Source organism: Mus caroli, unplaced genomic scaffold (genome assembly GCF_978045245.1).
Source record: "Mus caroli unplaced genomic scaffold, Mus_caroli_1 scaffold_9, whole genome shotgun sequence".
Taxonomy (NCBI): domain Eukaryota; kingdom Metazoa; phylum Chordata; class Mammalia; order Rodentia; family Muridae; genus Mus; species Mus caroli.
In genome coordinates this window covers 1,999,664-2,022,736 of record NW_028227264.1, presented here as the reverse complement: position 1 = coordinate 2,022,736, position 23,073 = coordinate 1,999,664, and the positions used below count along the sequence as shown (strand labels likewise).

At 40.3% G+C, this 23,073-nt stretch overlaps 1 protein-coding gene across 9 annotated transcripts in view; it reads right to left on the bottom strand.

Annotated features, from left to right (window-relative positions):
- Esr1 (estrogen receptor 1) overlaps window positions 1-23,073 on the bottom strand; it is a 387,455-nt gene that overhangs the window by 227,044 nt on the left and 137,338 nt on the right. For all 9 annotated transcript variants that reach the window (XM_085842606.1, XM_085842602.1, XM_085842605.1 and 6 more), the window contains one exon: window positions 20,289-20,479. In XM_085842606.1, the coding sequence (XP_085698732.1) occupies window positions 20,289-20,479 (191 nt within the window). The remainder of the gene's footprint in view (window positions 1-20,288; window positions 20,480-23,073) is intronic.

Genomic DNA, 23,073 nt, shown 5'->3' with positions numbered 1-23,073 from the left:
GACCTTCTGAAATTGCTCCTCCTGCTCCTATAATATCCAGCACAGGGTTTTGACCACCCTGAGAACATGGTGCCTTGCCCCAAGACCAGATTTTAGAAGGTCTGAAGGACTAGGTTGAGGGGTGAACAAAGAAAAAGTTGGGTGGTAGATAAGATTTAAACAAAGGTGGAGACGGTGCAACCACCAGGGTGACTAATTCAAAGGCAGGCAGCATTCCCCAAACCTCCTGGCCTTCCTTCTTTGTCCTTTTTGCTTCCAGAAAGTTCTCCAAGCTTTCTTACCACATCAACTCCTTTAAAGATAAAACCCTGATGGCCAGAACTGGTAGCAAGAATTTCAAAGTATTCTCACCCTGAGAAAGAAGGAAAAGAAAATGTTCTTGCAATCTAAGAGACAGGAGAAAACCCAGAGACCCTGAGCCGGTTCTGCCAAGTGGTCTGGTTCCACAGTCGAAGATAAGCTTGTGCTCCAGCTCAGGGTCATTTTAATGCTTTAGGAAGAGAGGAAAAGATTGTTGGCTGAGATCAGATTAGTGCAGAGTATGAAGATATGGAGGTCCTTCAAACTGCTGGGACCCTTTTAAAAAAAAATGGATTGCTGATTTACTAAGTGCTAAGTAAGAATTTCACTGATCTTTGAGAGTCTCTCCCAAGTTCTATTCTAGGCAAAACTCTGCCTAGACATTCCAGTGAAAAGGAAGGATGGGAAAGTCAGGCATTTAAGATTCCACAAATAGGGACTTCTTTAGCATATCTGTAGCAATGGTGCAGACCTTACAGATTTTCTTCACTTGACTGCGACCTCTTCAAAAAAAAAGGAGACCGGCTAATCTACTTTTTCAACCTCAACAATTGTGTCTGACTATTGGAGTAAATCAATTTGGCCATTTTTCTTTCTTTAACACTTAGCACAATGGCCTCAAGATTTCCCCATGGTCTTGTGGATGGAAAAAAAAACCCTCCTTTTTAATAAATAATACTTCAATTCTACAAGTAATTTCAAGAGAGTAAAGAAGAAAAAGAAATAACAGATGAGGTCAACACATGCAAAGTTTTTGTTCATCTTGTGGCCACTGGAGAGTTAAAGGATGCGTAAAGAAAAATGGGTTGATTGGCATGTGAATGTCACCCAGGGTGGTGTGCACAGTCCTCAAGCCTAGAGACAATATCTGTGAGGTATGTCGTGGTGGCCCAGTAGCCTGGTAAAGAGTAAACACATGGTGGTCACCCAGGAAACACAGGCTTGTCGTTGGAACAATACTAGGCCAGCATCAGCAGCTTCCATTTCCTTTCTGGTTCTTTGTCCTCACCCCTCTGTTCTGCCCCCCATGGGCTAAGCAATGAACTTCACCATCAGAACCTTGGTAAGCGAGAAGCAGCCACCGTGTTTTACCACAGAATCAGAGAAAGTGTGGGCTGTGCTTTGGCTTCTTCAGATACTGAAATACAGGTGCAGCATCCAAGCTGCCCAGGTCCAGTGGGTCACAAAGCCCTCCACTGGGGACAGTATTCACTTACTGCCCTTCCAAGCCTGCCAGTTTGCCTGGTGCTTTAAGATGACCCACTATCCATCTTTTTTTTTTTAAATCTCCTCTCTGTAAAACATAGAGAATCCTTCACTTTTGCCCTAAACTGGGCAAGAAGGCACAATGGAGCATCCTAGACTCAGCTCATTGTCTGGTAACAGCCCCATTTCCCCTGAGCAATCGGAATAGTTACAAACAACTGTGTCCTCTTCTGCTGCTCATTAGCCTATGGGCACAACGAGTCAGCTACAGCCTAGTGGTCCTCTTTACTTGCAACACCCCTTTTAGAAATATCCTATCCCTGTGGGGAGCAATAGATCCCTATGCTAAGCATCAGGTTCTGTAGTCAAACTAATTGGTTTCTATATTGGCTTTCTTTCTCCTATACCTTAGTTTCCTCATCTGTAAAATAAGGATAAATCAGAGTGCTGATTTACCATAAATTTGGGGAGAGTTAAATGAGATGATGCATAACATACAGCCTTGAGCAGGACAAGTAGTCATTGAATGCTCACAAACATTATGATTATTAGGCACTAAATCTCCAGACCATCGCTGCTCAACTTTTTTAGAACAGTATTTGGAAGAAAACACCCTCAAACAAGTCTATTATAACCTATCATTTCTTAGTAATAAAACAGGGGTTTTGCCCTTAAGTAATTGTCTTTGGATCATATATCTTGTAAGGTTGTATTTGTATAAATGGCACTGAAACTCTTTATCCTGGCAAAGACAAAAAACAAAAGTCAAAAAAACAAACAAACAAAAAAACAAAAACAAAACAAACAAACAAAAAACCTACCACAATCAGCCAATCAGATAATGCTACTTTCAGAGCTGGAAATTCTGCTAGTGCCTAACAAAACCAGCAAGTCTCAAAATATTCAAAATCTGTATCCAAATACCTTTTAAATAGCCAAGAACTATGGCATACCTGTATAAACTGTCTGAGACATACAGCTGTCTCCCTCAAAACAACCTAACATGAACTAATAGTTTGCATCTGGCCTTAGAATGAAAACAATTGTTTGAAACCAGAAATGATAAAACTGCCAGAAAAAAAAAAAAAACATAGGCAATAGCGTCCAAAATACAGGTGTGGGAAAGGGCCTAGGAACTGAGGCTAACAATTGAAAAATGAAGTCTTTGGCACAGATAAAATAGAATAAGGAGGAGGCTCACAAGGCAAGACAGAGGATTTGCCATCTAGATTTCTAACAGAGGATTACTGTCCAGAATATATAAAGAACTCACACAAAAAAATCCAGAAAATAAATTGCACACTTAATAATTAGTATGGACCTAAACAGATAATTCTCACTAGAAAAATAAGTAAAAATGGCTATAAAATACTCATCACCCTTAGAAATTAGAGAAATAGAGATTAAAACAACCTTGAGATGTAATCTTATCCTCGCCAGAAAGGCTAAAATCAACAAACCGGCCAATGACAAATGCTACAGGAGGGGTGGGGGAAAGGGAATCCTCGTTCATTGTCACAAACTGGTTGCAGCCTCTCTGGAAGCCAGTACATACATGCAACCCTCAAAAACCCAAACACAATCTACCATGTGATCTAGTTATATTACTCTCGGACATACGCCCAAAGGACTCAACAGCCACAGGACTCAACAGCCAGAGGACCCTTTAGACTACTCTACAGGTACCTGCTCAGCCTTGTTCCTCTTCACTCCATTCACAGGAAAACTAGGAAATCAAAACAACCTAAATATTTTCCAACTGACGAGTGGATAACAAAGATGTGATATATAAATGATATAGAAAACTATTCCGCTCTAAAGAAAAAAAATGAATCTTGCAGGTAAGAGGACTTAAATAGAAAATATTCTACTGTGTGCTAGCACAGATGCAGAAAGACAAACACCACCTGTTCTTATTCATCTTCAGCTCTCATTGTCAAGCTCTGAATCTTGAGATGGGAGGAAGGAAGGCACAGTGACTACAGAAATCAGGACTTGGTTCTCTCCTTCACTTTCGAACTCACAGTGGGGTTGGGCCACAAGCCTGTCTACCTACTTAGCTAGGCTCTAATGTATCATAGTTGAAATGCTTTAAGCATCAGCTTCAGGGTTCTTTAGGCTTCCTAACTTGACACCCCAGAAATATCTCTAGCATATCATTAATCCTATGTCTCCCGGAAATTTGATATAACTTCTGTCCCCTAAGCACTATGTCCCTCCTTCAGAAACACCAATTTCATTTCTGCAAGAAGAAGGTCTGGCCACACAGCACCTTTGTTGTATCCCATTACCCCTTTCTGGAATCCCATGGTCCATCAGTTTTCTGTATCTTGCTTTGTTTATCTCAGTGATAAACACATACACACACAACACACTTCACCAGAGGCAAGGCAAACACAAGAGCAAAGAAACTCGATAGTAGAATTGCTATTGCCATTATTATTTTTAAATATCTCCTTTGAAAAGGTCTTATACTTTATTTAACAAAGTCTGTATGACCTCAGAAACTGCACTTAACTTAAGCGGGAGGGGACTAGCACTATGAGAATCATGTAGAAAATTGAATATCTCTAAAAGAAAGTCACAAAGACCATCCCAAAACTTGTGTTACTGCAACAGAATACTTTATTTCTGCTTTTAGTCGGGGGGGAAGGGGGGAAGGGAAGGGGGAGAGGGAAAAGAGGGAAGTGGGAGGGGGAGAGGGACAGGGAGAGGGAGGGGGAGAGGGAGGGGGAGAGGGAGAGAGATGGGGGAGAGGTAGAGAGAGGGGGAGCAGGCCATTTTAAAGGCACATTATTATAAAGAAGGTACCTTTCTATATCTCTAGGTACCCTAGCGTGACCAGGAGTCACCACTGCTGAGCTCACTCCATGGAGCTTCAGGTGTAACCCCAGAAGATCAGCTGAGGGGAACTGAACCAAGACAACCTTGAATATAACTAGATTTATTTTCAGTAGAGGAGGGGGGGGAGGAGGAAAAGGAGGGGAAGGAGAGGATGGAGGGAGGGGAGGATGGGGGGAGAGGGAGAGAGACAGGGAAGGGGAGAAGGAGGAGGGGGAGAAGGAGGAGAGGAAGGGGAGGGGGAGAAATAGGAGGCAAATAAGAGGAGAATGCCCAGGAGGAGAATTCTACAAAGGATTGTTGTTGCATCAGCTGATCCTTTAAAGTGACTATAGATAGCTCTTTGCTTTCCACTTTTTCAGATACTCAAGGTAACTTTCACACGGTTTTACCAACTGCTTTTAGAACAAAAGTTATATCATTCCCAGATGAAGATGTTAAGGTGGAAGAGTCATAGTGTTTATTCCTAAGCTGCTTTGATAACATTGATGTGGAGTCAGAGCAAAGGGTAAGGAGGGGTGGCTTTTGTCTCTGGGCCAATGAACACATAGATCTACTTCCTGCGCACCTTCTAATATGCACAGAGCTTGGGGCAAGCGGGTATGTGACAGAAATCCCTCTGATAACAGTCCAGCTACCTTGCTGACAGCTGGCTCTTCCATCCCAATTGGGAATACAGAGTTAGAATCAATATCACAATTTGGGAAATTGACAAAATGACACATGGTTGGCCACTACTGCAGCTTTAACTACTGAGACTCCTGATGGGTTTATTAACACAAGGGCTTTCGTCTCCTCCACTAGGATTTCTCCCTATCCCAGAGTAAGAATAGTCTCCTGGAGCTGGCTACATAATACAATACATATAATACTAATACTCAATACAGTTCCACATTGACTCACAACTAATGAAATGAAAGTTGCATTTGAGTGCGGCCTTATCATCTTGCAAACAAAATAAGAAACTTTCAAAGTATAAAATGGAGACTTCTGGGATACACGGTGAGAAAACAGCATTCGGTATGCTGGAATTAAATCACCTGATCAGCTGCAGACCACATCTGGAATCAATGTTTTATTGTGTGAGGAATGGAAGCGTATGGAGAAAATAACAATGCTGACAAATAAAAATCAAAGGTTATCCATGATCCTGTAATTCATATGTAGTTGCTACTTATATGTTAAAGGACACATTTCCAAATATCACACATACTTTAGATAAATAGGTAGATAAGCATAGAGGGATATATGATGAGTACATGAATAGATGATAGATAGATAGATAGATAGATAGATAGATAGATAGATAGATAGATGATAGATAGATAGATAGATAGATAGATGATAGACAGAGATGATTGAGAGACAGAAAGATATAGATGAAAGATAGAGATAGGAGATAGATAGATGGATGGATGATAGACAAATATAGATTAATAGATAGATTGACAGGTGAGATAGGAGATAGATAGATGATAGATAGATAGATAAATAGATAGATAGATAGATAGATAGATAGATAGATAGATAGATAGATAGATAGATGATTGACAGATAGATATTGATAGATGAAACAGGAGATAGATAGATAGATAGATAGATAGATAGATAGATAGATAGATAGATAGATAGATAGATGTGAAGATAGGAAATATGCATGTATATGAATACATATATGATAAATGTACCAATATATGCACTAGTATATACACATACACATAAAAGGAACTGGCTTATAAAAAATATTTGACACAAATCCTTTCTTTTACATTCTGTTCAGAAAAATCAGCCACCAATACAGCACTTCATCAGCAACAGCTGTCTTGTAGAGCCCTTGACAGCACTTTTATTTCTCAGAAAAATGGAGTTCAAATCAAGGCAGGTGTCTATGGTGTCCTGATTTGATAAAGAGATATGGGAGTGAAAGTAGAAAAAAATAGAAAGGCCACCTTGTCACCAAAGATTTCCTAGCATCCATGTCTCTGTCTCAGCTCCTTTCATGGATTTATAGTCAGGAGGCACACAGTCAGCATAAGACGAAGGAGCCTATTGACGGGGTCAAGATTCACATGTTTCTTCTGACTCTTATGTGTTCAGCATTTAATTAAAAGTGCCTACCATAGGGAAAGTATTTGAAATAACATAGGGAGGAAGAAGAGGACCCTTACAAACACTTTGTAATACAATTGATGAGAGCTTATCAATTTTCTACCTTCTCTAAGACCAGTTGTTACCACCATGATTTTATGAATTAAATGGGGTATTACATTTCCCATCTTCTGATGGCTCATGTGCATGGAAGCATAGTCACCTCTGAGAAGAAAAGTCTCTAGCAAATGTTCACACCATGACTGGGGATGGAGAGAGAGCTCAGTGGTTAAGAGCATGTGCTGCTCATGTTTGGGTCCCAGCACCCACATGGGGTGGCTCACAATCATTCCAGTTCCAGGAGATCCAATGCCTTTTGGTGGCCTCTGTGGGTGACTGCGCTCACATGCACACAATTAGACACACACACAAACAGAGACACACACATAGACACATATACACTAATACACATACACACAAACACACCTATACACAAACACACACACATAGACCAAGACACACAGAGACACAAGCACACAGACACACACAGAGAAACACACATTGTTACATCAACACACACACACAGAGTTTTAAGACAAACACCCTCCATAAATAACTAAGGAAAAAAATCAAGAGTATCACAAACATAAAAGTCACAGGCTCTAAGTTATAATTACCCAAACAGCTCTTTACTTGGAACCAACTGCTTTTCTCTATATGATAATAAAACATAGTACTTTTATTTCCACCATCACTATATTATCTATTACTACAGTGGAGGGAGTATCTTAATATTTTATTAATACCATTCCCATGTTAAGTTTTAAAACTAAGTTGAAATAGTATATGGCTCACACAGCCCAGAAATACAGCACCAGCCAAATTCTGGATTTGTCATAAGAGACTTATTGCTCATGACATTGAGAGAGCGATACAGCCAGAATGTGTTAGACTCTATGTGACAAGTAGTTTTAAAGCATAGAGGGTTCTAACATACTATCTAATGTTGTACTACTACAAAGACCATGCAGGACTAGGCAAATAATGACTAAAAACAAATTCCAGGATATTAACAATGAAAGAGACATCTTTAATGTGCTTCGGACAGATGCTAGTTGACTCACTATTTCTTCCATAGTGTTGTCTAGTTTATTCTAGAGAACTGTTCTCACCCGGACTCTGAACTCCTAACGTTTCTATAAGAGTCTCTTCTCCATCCCCAAAGCTGTGGGGCATCTCTTCTAGTGCTGAGTTTAAATCTTGTGTGATTTAGCATAGTCTTCTATCAGTGATCAGCTGAATCCTTCATTAGATTGCACATGTTGTATTCTTAAATTTCTCATAGTGCTACTATGAAATGCCAGAAAATAAATATCTGATGCATTAAGGCAACAGGAAAATATAAATTCCTTAACTCAACAAGTTAGTCTTCTCTGGGAAAGAAGCTTTGAGGAACATGGGCAGGAAAGTGCTCGTGGGTATAAGTGCTAAGAAGGAAGAAGGAAGGAGAGTGGGGAATTGGAAGAGAGGGTGGGGGTGCAGCGAATCTACAGCAGCTCTGAGAGCATAAACAGTGTTGCAGGTGCTGGAAATCAGAAGAAACCACCTCCAAGGTGTCAAAGGAACAAATCATTACAAATTTGGATCACCTTATGAACTATAATTTATCTTCCATGGAATATAAGGAGAATATCTTCTGCACTCCTTAGTGAAGGACCATAGAGAGGGCTGGCCACTTTAAAATGATTGCATTTACATTTTAACCACACAGATCATATTTATAAACGTAACCCAGTCACTCACCCATGCATTTTTAAGTAATTGGATTCCGTTCAATCTCATTCACTCTTTACGTCCTAGTACAAGTGATCTGAAACTGCCAAGTGCATCAAATAAGGATAATGCACATTTGGATAAGATTTAAAATCCATTTACTCCTTCTCAAAACAAGTAGAGAAAATGAGTGCCCATTATGGGGAGAGGTTGTAATTTAATAATTAAATTGTGTTTCCCACTCCTTGTTTCTTAGCAAATGAAGACTAACATATTTTTTATTTCATCTAGGGGAAGGTGGACGTGTGGGGAAACAGCAATCCTCCCTTCCCTGTGTCTTTCTTCGGGCCATGAATATCTTCTGCTCGCTAACCCACACATGCTGCAGGCTTAACATGGAAGGAAAAAAGAGGTTCCACACCTGGACAGCAGCTTTATGAAATAGATTGTTCTTGTGTATGATATTTCCCCACAAAAACATCCAGGCAAGTAACAGTTTTGCCTGCGTGTTTGGTGCAGCAATGGCATAGGATGTGGCCCAGAAATGATCTTCCTGTTCTTCAAATTATACGTTCCTCTGAGTGAGTGGATGTCTGAGAGCAAGACATTCACTTTTAAAGGATATAAAGGTGTCAACAGTCATTTTCTACAAAGAACAGAGAATTGAGGGAGGATTATGACTCTAGACCATCACTGTAAGGCTTGTAAGGACAATGTAGCCAATAATTTTGAGAGCTAGTTAATACCCTTTGAATATGTGCCCATTAAAGCCTGTCTATAATTTTGGTGGAAAATTATTGCCATTCATAAATAGGGCTTTTTAATGGATTGTTGATGAGCTTAAGCACTATACATGGGCACAAGCTACTACTTTCATGGAAATAGTCAGTGCCATGACCAGAAGAGAACCACTTAGTAGGGAAATTGGAAATTTAATTCCAATCAGATGAACAAAAAAGTGGAAAAGAAGAAGAATACTCCAAGTGGTAGCATTAAAAAAAAAAGAAAAGAAAAGAAAAAACCACCAGCGATTAAAACCATTTGGAACCTTTGATTACCCTTCGAAGGCATTTGTTGCCATGGTTTTTAAAGTCTACTGAAAGCCTCAGCTATGTCCATAAAAGCTGCCAAGAAACAGGAATCTATACTGATTTCATTTGTCAGAGGCATTTTATCTTAATTATCTCCAAGATAAAGATTACCTGGCCAAAAGGAAGAAAGAAAGGAAAATAATGGACCAGAAGCAACGTCATCTCGCAGGTAGAAGAGTGTGACTTCTCTTCCTACAGATTTCTCTAGACCCATAGATCGATGCAGATGTATATGCATAAGTCTAACCTAATCTAGCTAACTATCAGAGTGGAGAGCTACAAGCATTTAAAATCAACAATGTGGTTAGGTGTGGTATCACCTGTTTGTCATCCCAGATCTCAGGAGGTGGAGGCAGGAGGATCATGATCATTAAAATGCTGCCTACAACAAAACATTAATAAGATCAGTCCTGAGACTTTACAGAAGAAGGTTTCTTTCTTTCTCTCTCATGAGAATCAAGAGCCAAACATCTAGCAAATTTATCAGTACCTGAGGCTAATACCTGTCTTTGAGGAAGGTTCACTGTAAGGTTTTCCCTTGAAAGTTTCCTCTGTGTGCAGATTTATGCTCTCTGCCTTTGGTTTACATAGTCTTGTTCCTTTACAGCACAGTATGCATGTTGTCTCAAGATGAACAATTAAGACAGAATTCTGACAAGTCAAGGATTCGGCAAGTTCTGAGCCTCAAGAGGAGACAATGAGCTCCCACAACCTAACTCACCTTCAGAAACCACCAGGGTCTTAGTCCCTTCATCAGCATCATTTAAATGCTCACGCTGTTCCTGTATTCACGATTTGTACAGCTTAATGTGTTGGTACCAGGATAGTATTTTTTAACCTTAACATTCTAAAGTGCACCACATGGTCCTCTTACGTAATTCATGATTTTCCTGTCCAGTAGGTTCTGGTAATGGAGATAGTATTTTCACAAGGTTTCAGGGAGATCCAGAAATCTCTTTTCACATGCTATTCTGAGGATCGAAAGGAAGATTTTGGAGCTTTCACTATGATTTGGGAAACTGTCTCCTACAGGCACACATGGAAAAGGTTTGGCCTGAAGCTCATGGCACTATTGGGAGGGGTTGGAGCGCTTACAAAATAGAGGCTGGTGGGAAATCTTCCAGTCACTCACTTAGGCTGTACCTTTGAGGCAGATATGGGACACACGCCTGTTCTTTCTCTCTGTTACAGCCATGAGTTGATAGGCCTCCTCCACCATGTGTGTTCCTGCCATAATGCAGTGCTTTCTCTATCCCCAAAAGTGATCTAGCCAGCTGACCCCACACTGAAATCTCTGAAACTGGAAGCCAAGGCAAACCCTTCCTCTCTTTAAGTTCACAATCTTGGTAGATTCTGAGCAATGGAAGCTGGTTGACACCTACTTTTTCGTCATTTAAAGCACGCCATCTTCACAACAAAGCCATTCTTCTCAGCCACTTCCTTTAAAATTAATTGAGAAAATGACGCCAATCCTATCCGTGAACTAGAGCAGAGTGTCAGTTCTATTTTGTAGCTGCTGAATATCTCTGTGTATCAAGATATGCCGGTTTATCAATTCGTGTCACAATACTATTGCACTGTATAGTAGTGACTTTTGTGACTAGGTGGTCTCCATTATGAAAGTGCTTCAATGACTATCTTTGCATCTATCTTTATGTATACATGCATATAAGAATCTTTCTACATTGCTGGAAATACATTAAAATTATCTTTGATTTCTTTTTTATAATGTGCAATGCAACTGTGCCTCATCCTTTATAATCTTTTCAAAACTTGTTCTGTTTATGAGTCTCTAAGCTTTGCAGCCATCCTCTTGGGCATCAAAATCCTACTCTGATTGAAGTTATGATGTCTTAACAAAGACTGGTCTTATTAATCTTCGATTTCCTTTTGATTTTCATGTACTACTATCTGCAGATTGGAGGATGGAACCTCACCTCCAATCAATCAGCATACTATTTTTATATCATGTGTAAAAATACCAATTGATCATTGTACTTCAAAGGTTTTTGAGCACTGTGTCACAACAGTCATAAAAATGAACGCCTTTCTTCAAAAAAATTATAATAAATACCTTTGGAGACTAGAAGAAAAAAAGATATGCTGGCTCTCTGTGTACCAAGCTATCATCTATCTCCAACTTGGCATGTCTAGCATTGAACTTCCTTTGTATCTGAGTTAATTGGCCTGGCTCTTAATGTTCCCTGTTCATTCATTCCCCTTTGAACATCATTGACTCTTTCAACTATTATAAAATGTTTAATTCACTTTAATACAATATACATTATTTCATTAGGCCTTCCATTCTTTTTCCTTTTGTCCCATGTTACAAACACCACGTATCACTGAACACTTTGGTGAGCTAACTACCACTCTATTTATCTTGATGCCTCCATTTTCTCCCATTCTCTGCTGTTTTTCATCTCTCATTGAAAAACATGCTGCTGACAGTCTACCCTTTATCAGAAACTATTGTGCCATATTAATACCTTACTGGTGAAACTGATGGCTTTGTTTTACCTAAACCAACCCAAGTGAATCTTAACCCTTTGTCTGTGCTGTCATCCGTTCATTGAGATGAAATCTTAATTTTGTACCAACCTCTGAGGAATTCACCATCAGAATGAGAAAAATGGATGTACACACAACTGTATGCAACCCAGTAAAACAGTGTCTTGTGGAGGTGCCAGAAGAGAGAGAACTTATGAACCAGTGTGTGAGATTGTTTTTGACAGTCATGCTTAATGAGTTTAAGAATCCTTACAGGTCGGGCGTGGTGGCGCACGCCTTTAATCCCAGCACTCGGGAGGCAGAGGCAGGCGGATTTCTGAGTTCGAGGCCAGCCTGGTCTACAAAGTGAGTTCCAGGACAGCCAGGGCTACACAGAGAAACCCTGTCTCGAAAAACCGAAAAACCAAAAAAAAAAAAAAAAAAAAAAAAAAAGAATCCTTACAGGTTAAGACTTAGCAGGACAACCAATAACTGGCCCATCTTGAGACTCATCCCATGGGCAAACACTAATCCTTGACACTATTAATGATACTTGGATATGCTTACAGATAGGAGCTTAGCATAACTGTCCTCTGAAAGGCTCTACTTAGCAGCTGACTGAAACAGATGCATAGATCCACAGCCAAACATTGGACAGAGCTTGGGGAGTCTTATGGAAGAGTTAGGGGAAGAACTGGAGGACCTGGAGGGGATAGGAACTCCTCAGGAAGACCAACAGAGTCAACTAACCTGAACCCTTAGTGCTCTCAGAGAAAGAACCATCAACAAAAGAGCACACCTGGACCTAGATCCCCTGTACATGTGTGCTAATGTACGGCTAGGTCTTCATGCAGGTTCCCCAACAACTGGAGCAGGGGCTGCCCTGTCCGGCCTCAGTGGGAGAGAATGCAGTTGGACCTGAAGAGACTTTACATGCCAGAGTGGGGGAATACCCAGGGAGCACTCCATACTCTCAGAAGAGAAGGGAATGAAGATGGGGAAAAGGAATGTGTAAGAGGGGCCATGAGGGCAGCAATCAGGATGTAAGTTAATTAATTAATTAGTTAGTTAGTTAGTTAGTTAGTTAGTTAGTTAATGGGGGAAAGACTGGGCAAGAATTCTGACCAATAAACTGATGAACAATCTAGCATGTGTCATATCAGACACATACAAGTAAGTACAGATAGTGACTTTAGAACACCTCAAAACAAAAGCTAGAACAAGATATGCATAGGGGACTCCTCACAGTGTTGTGTAAGCATTACTCTTTGAGAAGGAGAACTCATTAAGGGATTCCGTACAAAAGACTGACAAGATTAGCGATTTTTCTTTGAGAGTATTAATAGAAAGACAGTGTGCAGAATGGCTCACAAGAAAAGAAAAACAAAGCAAACAAATGGTGTAGGAGAGACAGACTGATTGACATGCTGTGATTATCTTGGGCAAAAGAGCCAAGTCTGAATAATGGGAATTGGGTGGGTATATGTTTAAACAATAAACTCATTAGAAATATCCAAGATTTCTGCTGGAAACGTTAGAGACGAGGGCTGTCTGAGAGAGTGGTGAAAGAATGGGCGTGCCTCCTAGCCAGCAGCTGCCGGGCGGTATAAAGAATCACAGCGGAGTAATTGGCAAGTCAGGATGAGACAGGGGTTGATTTAAGAGATATTTACCAAATCACAAAACACTGGGCTTTAAGTATAGAATTGTTTTCCTATGTCTGCCATAATAAAGCATCACAAATGAGTTCCTTAAAATTACACAAATACATTGTCTCCTAGGGATACAATATAAAATTCTGAAATAAAGGTGTGTGTAAAGCCGAGCGAGCTTTGTGTGCCTCTGGGATTAGCCAATGAGCTTTTTTGTTCTTTGCTTTGTAGATATATCACTTCGATATATCTCTTTCCACCATCAAAAATGGCTGTCTCCACACCCACCTCTTCTCACAAGGATATCAGGGATATTAAGTTAAAAGCTCCTGTGCTTCAGAATGACTTCATTGATAAATTATTGTTTTCTGCAACCTTATTTCCCAGATGTGTCACATTCTGGTGTATGAGATGTTAGGGTATCTGCAGCTTATTTGTGGGGTCACTGTTAAATCCATATTGGAAAGGACCCACTTACAGATCTAAAAATGGAATAAATGGACCAAAGGCAGTAAGCTAAGCCCCAGGTTGTTCCCAGCTGGCTTACTCAACTTCTCCATCTATCATTTTCCACATGCCTAGAATTCTGTTCCAAAATCTTTTTTTAATTTTTGTTTTATGTGGATAAATGTTTTGCCTACACATATGTATGTTCACCACATGGCTTACATGGTGCCTGCAGAGGCTAGACGAGGGCTTCGTGTCCCCTAGACCTAGACTGACAGTTAGGAGCCACCATATCAATGCTTCCAGCTGAACCCAGGTCCTCTGCAAGAACATAAAAGTGCTCTCAATTGCTGAACCACTTCTCCAACCCCTGTGCCAAGATTTTTCCTGCTTGTGAGAAATCTTTAGTTTCTTTCCAAACCTATCACATATAACACTTTCACTAACACCTTCCCTGCTAAGCTAACCCATGTGAAATAGCCATCTTATAATCCCAGCACATGGAAGACAGAGACAGGGAATCCACAAGAGAATCTGACTAGCCAGAGCAGACAAAACAGAGAGTTCCAGCTTCAGCAAGAGACCCTGACTCACAAAACAATGTGAAGAGTGAGTGTGATATACACACACACACACACAAACGCGAACGTGCATGCTTGTGCATACATATTCACATGTACCCACACCCATATGAATATATTCATGCACACCTCATACATATACAAAGGAGGGAACTGGGCAAGAAAACAGCAGGATGATCCAAGCAAAGGAACTGAGAGGACCACACCTACTCGGGTCCTGAAGAATCATTGTTGTGTTGAGTACAAAAAAGAAAAGAAAAGAAAAGAAAAGAAAAGAAAAGAAAAGAAAAGAAAAGAAAAGAAAAGAAAAGAAAAGAAAAGAAAAGAAAAGAAAAGATCAATGCAGCTGAATTACAGTGAATTACATTAGCAGGAGTTGAAATAGGCAGGAATAATTAAATCATATAAAAGGTTTTTAAACTTTCTCTGTGTGTGTCTCTCTGTCTCTCTCTCTGTGTCTTTCTGTCTCTGTCTCTCTCTCCTATGTGTGTCTATGTGTGTGTGTGTGTGTGTGTGTGTGTGTGTGTGTGTGTAACATAAATGTAGATATCCACAGAGGCCAGAAGAGGGTGTTAGATCCCTCGAAGCTAGAATTACAGGTAGTTGTGAACTGCCTAATGTGGGTTCTGAGAACCAAACTGTCTGTGCAGTTAGCACTCTTGATCACTGAACCATCTCTTCAGCCCCAATAAAGGAAGTTTTAATCTAAGGACACTGGGAGTTTTAAACTCAAAAAATCATATGATTCAATTAATCAAAAGGATCTCACTGGCTGTTACAGACTAGAGAGGGTCATGAGTGGAAATGTTGAGAACAAAGACTTACTATTTGCTGGGAGTGGACAGGATTTCAGACATATCTCTAAAAAGATCTCAGAAATAAAATAATCCTGTAAAGAAATGGGTGCCCTTCTAGTGTTCCTCCTACTCTTCACATGAATGCACTCAGAGAGAGAAAACTAATTTGAAAAGAAGTGTGAGCACAGCCCCTCTTGAGTGGACAGAGGTGAGTCCCCAAGATTAAAGAAACAGATCTCTACAAGTACACAAAGCCTACTAAGTGAGCCTGAAGTTCTTAAACTATGTATTTATTTTTATGTGCATTTGGTGTTTTGCCTGCATGTATGTCTGTGTGAGGGTGCCAGATCCTCTTGAACTGGAGTTTACAGACAGTTATTAACTGCTATGTGAGAGCTGGGAATTGAACCAGAATCCTCTGGAAGAGCAAACAGTGGATGCTCTTAACCACTGAGCCATCTCTCTGGCCCCAAGCCTAAAGTTCTTGAGAAAAGCAAATCTGTTTCCCACCACTGCTGTTGCAGGAGCTATCCAGGGTGCTGGATGCTTTCTTCCTGAAGCTTTCTAAAACCCTGGTGGATCTCTCTCTCTCTACGTTGTCCTCCTTGAATTTAAGATCCCCATTATATTAACATCATCTTGAAACCATTTCTCCCTTATCCCAGAAACCTTGGAAGTTAACACATGCCTTCATCATGTGTGTCTAACTCAATAATGAGCAACTTCTACACACAACTCTTAGAGTGTGAAGTGATCGTATAGTTCAATGGTGTATACATAGACTAGGTCTCCACTGTGCCCTGTTGCCTTCTGGGATTCCAATGAGAGAGGATCAGCGATCTTATAAAAATCCATTCTTCCTTCAAAAGAAACCCAGGAGCACCTCTAGTAGCTAAAGCTATAATCTGATCAGGTTACTCAGTCTACAGTCACTGTGCAAAGACACAATTCGAAACCTGCAAGGATTAATAAAAACAATATTCAGGTTCATCCCTCTAGATTAAATTGGATTCTTTATTTTGCTTTAAGAAATACATTTACCTGAAGCCATTACTCAATTCCTTAAGTAATCAAGTTTGTGCACTAAGTAAGGGATGAAAATGTGTATGCTTTCAAGTCAAACACTTTGCCTCTTCAACCAAAACACTTAGAGAGAGAGAGAATAATCTGATGTATACTTCTTTCTAGCTCTCTTCTTAAGTGACAAGGAAAATAGGCAAAGCCTCAACATCTTCAGGACTTTCCACCCACGAGTCAGACCCTTCACTGTCCTTAAATGTGTTTGAGGGTCACTGTGATTTATAAACAGCCACAGGAGTTCAGGAAAACTTTTTGCTCCCAGTTATCAAGACTCAGGTAAGAAAACAGGACTGGAAACCTTTTGCACTTGCCTAGAATATTCTTTTGTGGAGTTGGAAACAGATAAAGTATATAGAAACACTATCAAGATGGAGAAGAAACGAAGCATTGCTCCTTGACACAGTCTCAGAAACATCATTATTTAAAACGATGGTAAGGTAACATTGTCAACTGTTACTTTGGAAACCTCTGTAGTCTGCCTGGGTGTGGACAGATGACTAAACACCCACCCTTGCCTCCCCCTCCACTTCACTCTCCTGAGTTGTTCTTCAGACTTAATTTGAATCAGTGAAAATTCTCAGAGAGTCTTACTCACTGTTCCAGGGACTGAGTGAGGTTTAGATTCCCCTAGCTTCACATTTGTCACAGTGCAACTTAATTGCTGGTTTGTTTATTCATTTCTGACTCTATTTTATAAGCTCAGTGCAAATAGGCACCAGTTCTCCCCGTCTTCCCATCTCCAGGTCTGTGTACTGTGCTTTGTCCAGAATGAGTGTTCAATATATGCATGTCTTAATAAACACAGAGATCTTAACCGTTATTATGTCTCATGGCATCTCTACAACTCAGCCTTTTTTTTTCTAGGCTTCTTTCAGAATTCTGCTCTCCATAGTTTTCCTGTCTCAGAAACCTTTCACATGACTACACCACAATGAATAAGAAGTTTCTGAAACCAGGTAAAAATTACTCTTTCATATGGTACAATTGTACTGGAATCAGATTTAGTCTCTACTATAAAAACGGAGATAATAGGTATATATTGTGACTCTCAAAAAATAAGTGAAATTTAAAAAATATATTTGAACTTGAGATAATGCTATACTAATAAGATGTTTATTATTTAAGCTTGTATTTTCTTCACTGTTTTGGCAAGTGTATTTTTCTTTCTCTTTTATTGTTTTCTGCTCTGATGATCTTGAGGCTTAAAGTCAATACCGGGTTTTGAGGGACTTTCTTTAGCATGCTTGCAATACAAATGTATACAGATATAATGGAAACCATGTGAATACAATGTTGCTACTGTTCCTTTCGATCACAACAACTTTAAGTTCACAGCAAAATTGTTTTTTTATTTCTTTCTTCATCTTTGCCCAGGTAGCACTCTGCCCACAGGGACCTACTCGCCTATTGCACCATGAAAACAAGTTGTCTCTACTTTTCCAAATGAACTTTAAACTTTTTGAGATTGTTAAATTTGTCTCTCACATTTTTAACTTCCCCTCAGAACATCCAGACAAATGCAGACTAAGTGACTACAAAATATGAATAATCAAAAGTTTAGGTTTAAAAGTCACCTATCTTAAAAACCTCCTTTCATAAATATTGACACTTAGATTGTAGATATGCAAGCAGGAATTAAATCATAGATCACAATCAGGCCACAAGCCAGATCTGGTCAGTTACCTGTAGTTATAGTTATTTGGGTACGTAGCCACTCCAATTTATTTGCACATTCTCTGCCATGACCACTCCCACTTATTTGCATATTGTCCCACACAGCTCCTCCTCACTATACCCACTTCTCTGCCTATCGACCTGGATCCCAATGACTACAGCAAAGGCTATGCAATGCTTACTATTGTGACCCTTTAGATAAAAATATTTCTGACCAGTGCTCTAAATAGACTTTGTTGATGAAAAACCCAGTCCCACTAAATGACTTATCCAGTTGTACAGCTGAGCATATCCACTAATCATATCTTTTGTGTGTGTGTATATGTGTTTACATGGTCGGGGGACGTGTGTGTGTTTACATGGTCGGGGGACGTGTGTGTGTTTACATGGTCGGGGGACATGTGTATGTTTACATGGTCGGGGGACGTGTGTGTGTTTACATGGTCGGGAGACATGTGTGTGGAGGTCTAAAGCTGACAGAAAGTGCCTTTATCAACCGATTCTCAAATTATTTATTTACTGAGGTGGGAGTCTTCTGCTGAAAGCAGAGTATGCCAGTTCTAATTGGTCTATCTATCCAGCTTGGGTTGGGTATCACCTGTCCCTGGGGCTGGGATTATAGGCGGAGGCTGCACCAGCCTGGATTTTTACATGGGCTCTAAGAATCCAAAATAGAACCTTCACACTTATGTGCCAAGTGTTTTATTCACTGAGCAATTTCCCTAGAGTCCAAATTCCTGGTTTTAAAGGGCTACATTTTCTTCATTGATTTGTGGGGGGTGGGGGCGCGTGTGCGTGTGCGTGTGTGTGTGTAACCATATGATTGGTGAAAATAATGATACTTTAAATTGTATGAAATCAAATAAAAAGTAAATCCATAAATTAAGATGTTTGCCAAAAGCCTGATAAAGTTTATACTAACCTAAAACTAGATTTAAATTTTATTTTTCTGAATTAAATTGATATCAGGTAAGAAAATTAATAGTTCATGTGTGATACACTCAAACAGAGGGATATATACAAAGAGTTGCTATAGAGAATATCATTAATTTTTTTAGGAACACAGACAAAAGAGTCCAAGTCTTGCAGCAGAATTCTAAAAGATGTTGAAAGCAATAAGTGTCAAGGAAAATGCTTTTAAAATGGACCACATTGACCTCACAGGCTACTCTATTAAGATATGAACAGCTTTTTAAAATGTTCTTCCAGCTGTGGAGGAAAGATAAATAGTGTGCACCATCCCATGGTTGTTAGCCCATATCAGAGCTGAAGAGCTGAGGCAGAAAGTTCCTGAGAATCTCTTCTTGGGTCAGTGTCTATTAATGTGGCAGGTTCTGGTTTTCAACAAGTTCCTTAAGTCGGCATTTCTGTAGAAGGCACTGCAGCAGGAGTATCCTTCATAGCTCTACACTAAGCTTTATTTAAGCTCTAAAGGTAAAGAAGAGAGAAGAAAGAAAACTACCCCACTGCTAGGAGGGAAAAAAAAGATGAATTCAACAAGTCAAAAGTACCATCGGGCCCCTGTCCCTGTCAAGGACTTTAGTGCACACACCTTAGGGAGTAAAAATGACTGACATTTCCCAGTGGAATTCTGTATCGTGGGACAGTACTGGCCTTTCTAAAGGAGCAACAGCATAGCATGTATCTGGTGGCTTGTCAGGAAAGCTGCAGTTATAAACTATACACAAAAAGGGACCAAGGGAGGCAGGAGAATGAGATGGCACAGCTGGTTCTTTATAACTACACAGTACTGATGGGGTGTCCCTCAGAAGGCAGCAGACATTGAGTCTGCTCGTGTTAGCAAAAGGTCATGTCATCCATTGAGTCAAGAAAGAGATGTAGGGCAGGAAAAGAACAATTTGAATCAGAGTCAGTCTGGAGTCAAGATCAGAACATATTTACCTGGACAAGGCCACATCATATAAGCTTAGCTGAGAAAGAATAAGAATGTATGCCTGCCATGCCTGTATCAAGCCAGAGACATTTCTCTGTACACTAGAGACCCAGTTACCAATTCTTCTAGTGGAGTTGCTCAAAGCTGTCTTATCTTGCCAGGGGGGAGCAGAAATTCTTAGCCACAGCTTCCCTGGCATTATCACTTCTCCTGGGAGTCTGTGTCTTTTCCAAGTTTCAACCAAGGAGAACAGAGAGACTCACTAGATATTCATGTTTTGTGCAAATAGCGCTGTACAAAGACCTTGTCTTCCTTTCTGTTCTCTGCTGTTTTTAGGGCATAAACAGAGCAGTTTTTAGACAATACACTATTACCTTGAATGCTTCTCTTAAAGAAAGCCTTGCAGCCTTCGCAGGACCAGACCCCATAATGGTAGCCAGAGGCATAGTCATTGCACACGGCACAGTAGCGAGTCTCCTTGGCAGACTCCATGACCATGTTTCCTTTCTCGTTACTGCTGGACAGTCTCTCTCGGCCATTCTGGCGTCGATTGTCAGGATTAGACCTGGGGGTGGGATGGGAGAAAAACAGCGAATCCATTAGCATTTGAGAAGCAAGCCTTCCTTCCCCTCTCAAGAGTGTGAGACCTGGGGGATGCAGCAGACCCACTTTCTTCTGACATTTTGAAATAATGATTCATAATATACACTGATCTTCCATTGTCTCTTTCTGACACATGCATGCAGCAGAAGGAGTTTGCCTGTTATATTAACCTTGAAGAAAAAATTGATTTTTTTTAACAAACTTGTTTAAGAAATGGACTGCATACCCCAGAACAGATTATCCATAAAACAACAAAATGCTAGCAGGTTTCTAACAAACTTCATTGTTTCAGAGATTCATAATTAATTCAGAACCAAGATAGACAAGTCTCATTCCCATCTATACCATATGAAAGGTCTTCAGGAAAGAGAGTCAAAGCTTACAGCAGCTGGCGGATTCAGAACACAGACCCAATGATGACCCATGGAAACTACACATAAGAAACAATATCAATTCAAATCCTTATGTTATTGTTATCGGGCAACCCAGGGTGATTGTTTTTTTACAACTTGACACTGCAATGTGAAGATGCTTCAACATCTTCAAGTGTTCCAGCATTCAAGCACATGGGATGGGAAGAGCCTCAGAATACAGATGGTTATCCCAACCTTCAAAACCTTCGTGGAAGGAGCAAATCCCAGGAATGAAACTCAATGTGCATAGTAAGAAAGCTGAGTTCTAGAAGAACCAAGAAAATGGAGGAGTAAACAGCTTTAAGAACACTTTACAAAAGGAGTTTGTATTCACTTTGTCAAATGGGACAGAGAAATCCAATCAGAGAACCGCTCGCAAGGATTTGGGCTCGAGCAGAGAACTTTCAGGAGGGGAAGTGGACCACCCCTACCAAAACCTCTTGGATGGAGAATGGGTGGGGTGAGGGGTAGGGATGAATGGAGGCCATTTTTTGTCAACTTATATGAAGATTGGGATAGAGAAAATGAAAGAGTAGCTAAAAAGAAATCTAAGAAGACTCCCAAATGGGTCTTTGGAAGGAAAGAGATTGGCAAAGGCCCCATGCAGACTGAACATGTTCAGACAAATGAAAATGACTTAGAAGAATCGGATATGTATAGCCAAAGCCCAGAATAGTGTCTGGTATGGAGATCATTCACTAATATAGAGATTTTATTAATTGTGTGAGAATTTCATGCAATATATATTTTCATTGGATATTTTATTTATTTACATTTCAAATATTATCCCCTTTCCCAGTTCCCCCACCTAAGAAACCCCCTACCCCATCCTCCCTCTCCCTGCTTCTATGAGGGTGCTCCCCCTCCCTGCCCTGGGATTCCCCTACACTAGGGCATCAAGCCTTCACATATTTTAAGATATATTTTATTTTTATGTGTCTGTGTGTGGTCCATAGATGTGCAAGTACACCTGGAGTTCAGAAGGCATTGGATTCTCTAGAGGTAGAGCTACAGGCAGTTTTTAGCTTTCCAGTGCAGATGCTGGGTTCTCTGAAAGAACAGCCAGTGCCTTTGACCACTAAGCCACCCCTCCAGCTCCCTAGGCAATGTATTCTGATCACATTCACTCACTGTCTACCATCTCTTCCCAGAGCATACCAAGGCTCTTTCCTACCTACCTAACTTGTATACTTTTTTGTATTAAACCTATCAAAGCCAGTTTGTACTAGTCTTGAACCCCTGGATGTGTGGTCATCCTTCTAAGTGTGGACAATTGTCTTAATTCCTTGTCTATTACTGTGAAGAGACACTATGACTATACAAAAGAAAACATTTATTGGGGCTCATGATTTCAGAAAGTTAGTATCTGTGACCATCACAGTAGGCAGTAGGTAAGCAGGCAAGAATAGTGCTGGAGCAGTAGCTTAGAGCTTATATCTGATCCACAAGCAGGACAGAGAGAAAGAAAGAGGAGAGAGAGAGAGAGGAGAGAGAGAGAGAGAGAGAGAGAGAGAGAGAGAGAGAGAGAGAGAGAGAGAGAGAGAGAGAGAGAGAGAGAGAGAACTAGAATGGTGTGGACTTTTAAAATCTCAAAGCACGTGACCACAACCCTTCCTACAAGGCCAGCCCTCTTAATCCTTCCCAAACAGTTCTACCAACTAGTGAGTAAGCATTCAAACATATGAGTCTATGGAGGCCATTTTCATTCAAAGTACTACAGCAACCTACCAGGGGCCATCCCCTTAAAGTTAGCTGGCTCTCCCTTTCTCAACAGCTATAAATTGCCAATAGCTCTTCAGCTCGGGGTAGAACTTCATGCTCTCCTTCCACCCCAGGCTTGGATTATTGTCTAGCTTGAGCTTGTGCATGCTGTCACAACCACTATGAGTTTCTTATGTGCCACCTGTTGCCTTTGGCTTTTACAGTCTTCAAGCCCCTCTTCCAAAACGACCCATGAGCCTTAGGAGAGGAGGTATGATACCAATGTCTCACTTAGGGCTAAGAACTGTACCATCTCTTATTATCTACATACTGACCAATTGTGAGTTTCTGTATTAATTTCCAATAATCATAGATAGAAGCTTCTCTGATGAAGGTTGAAAGATATAGTAATCTATCACAATAAGGCTTAAGGACTGAATTT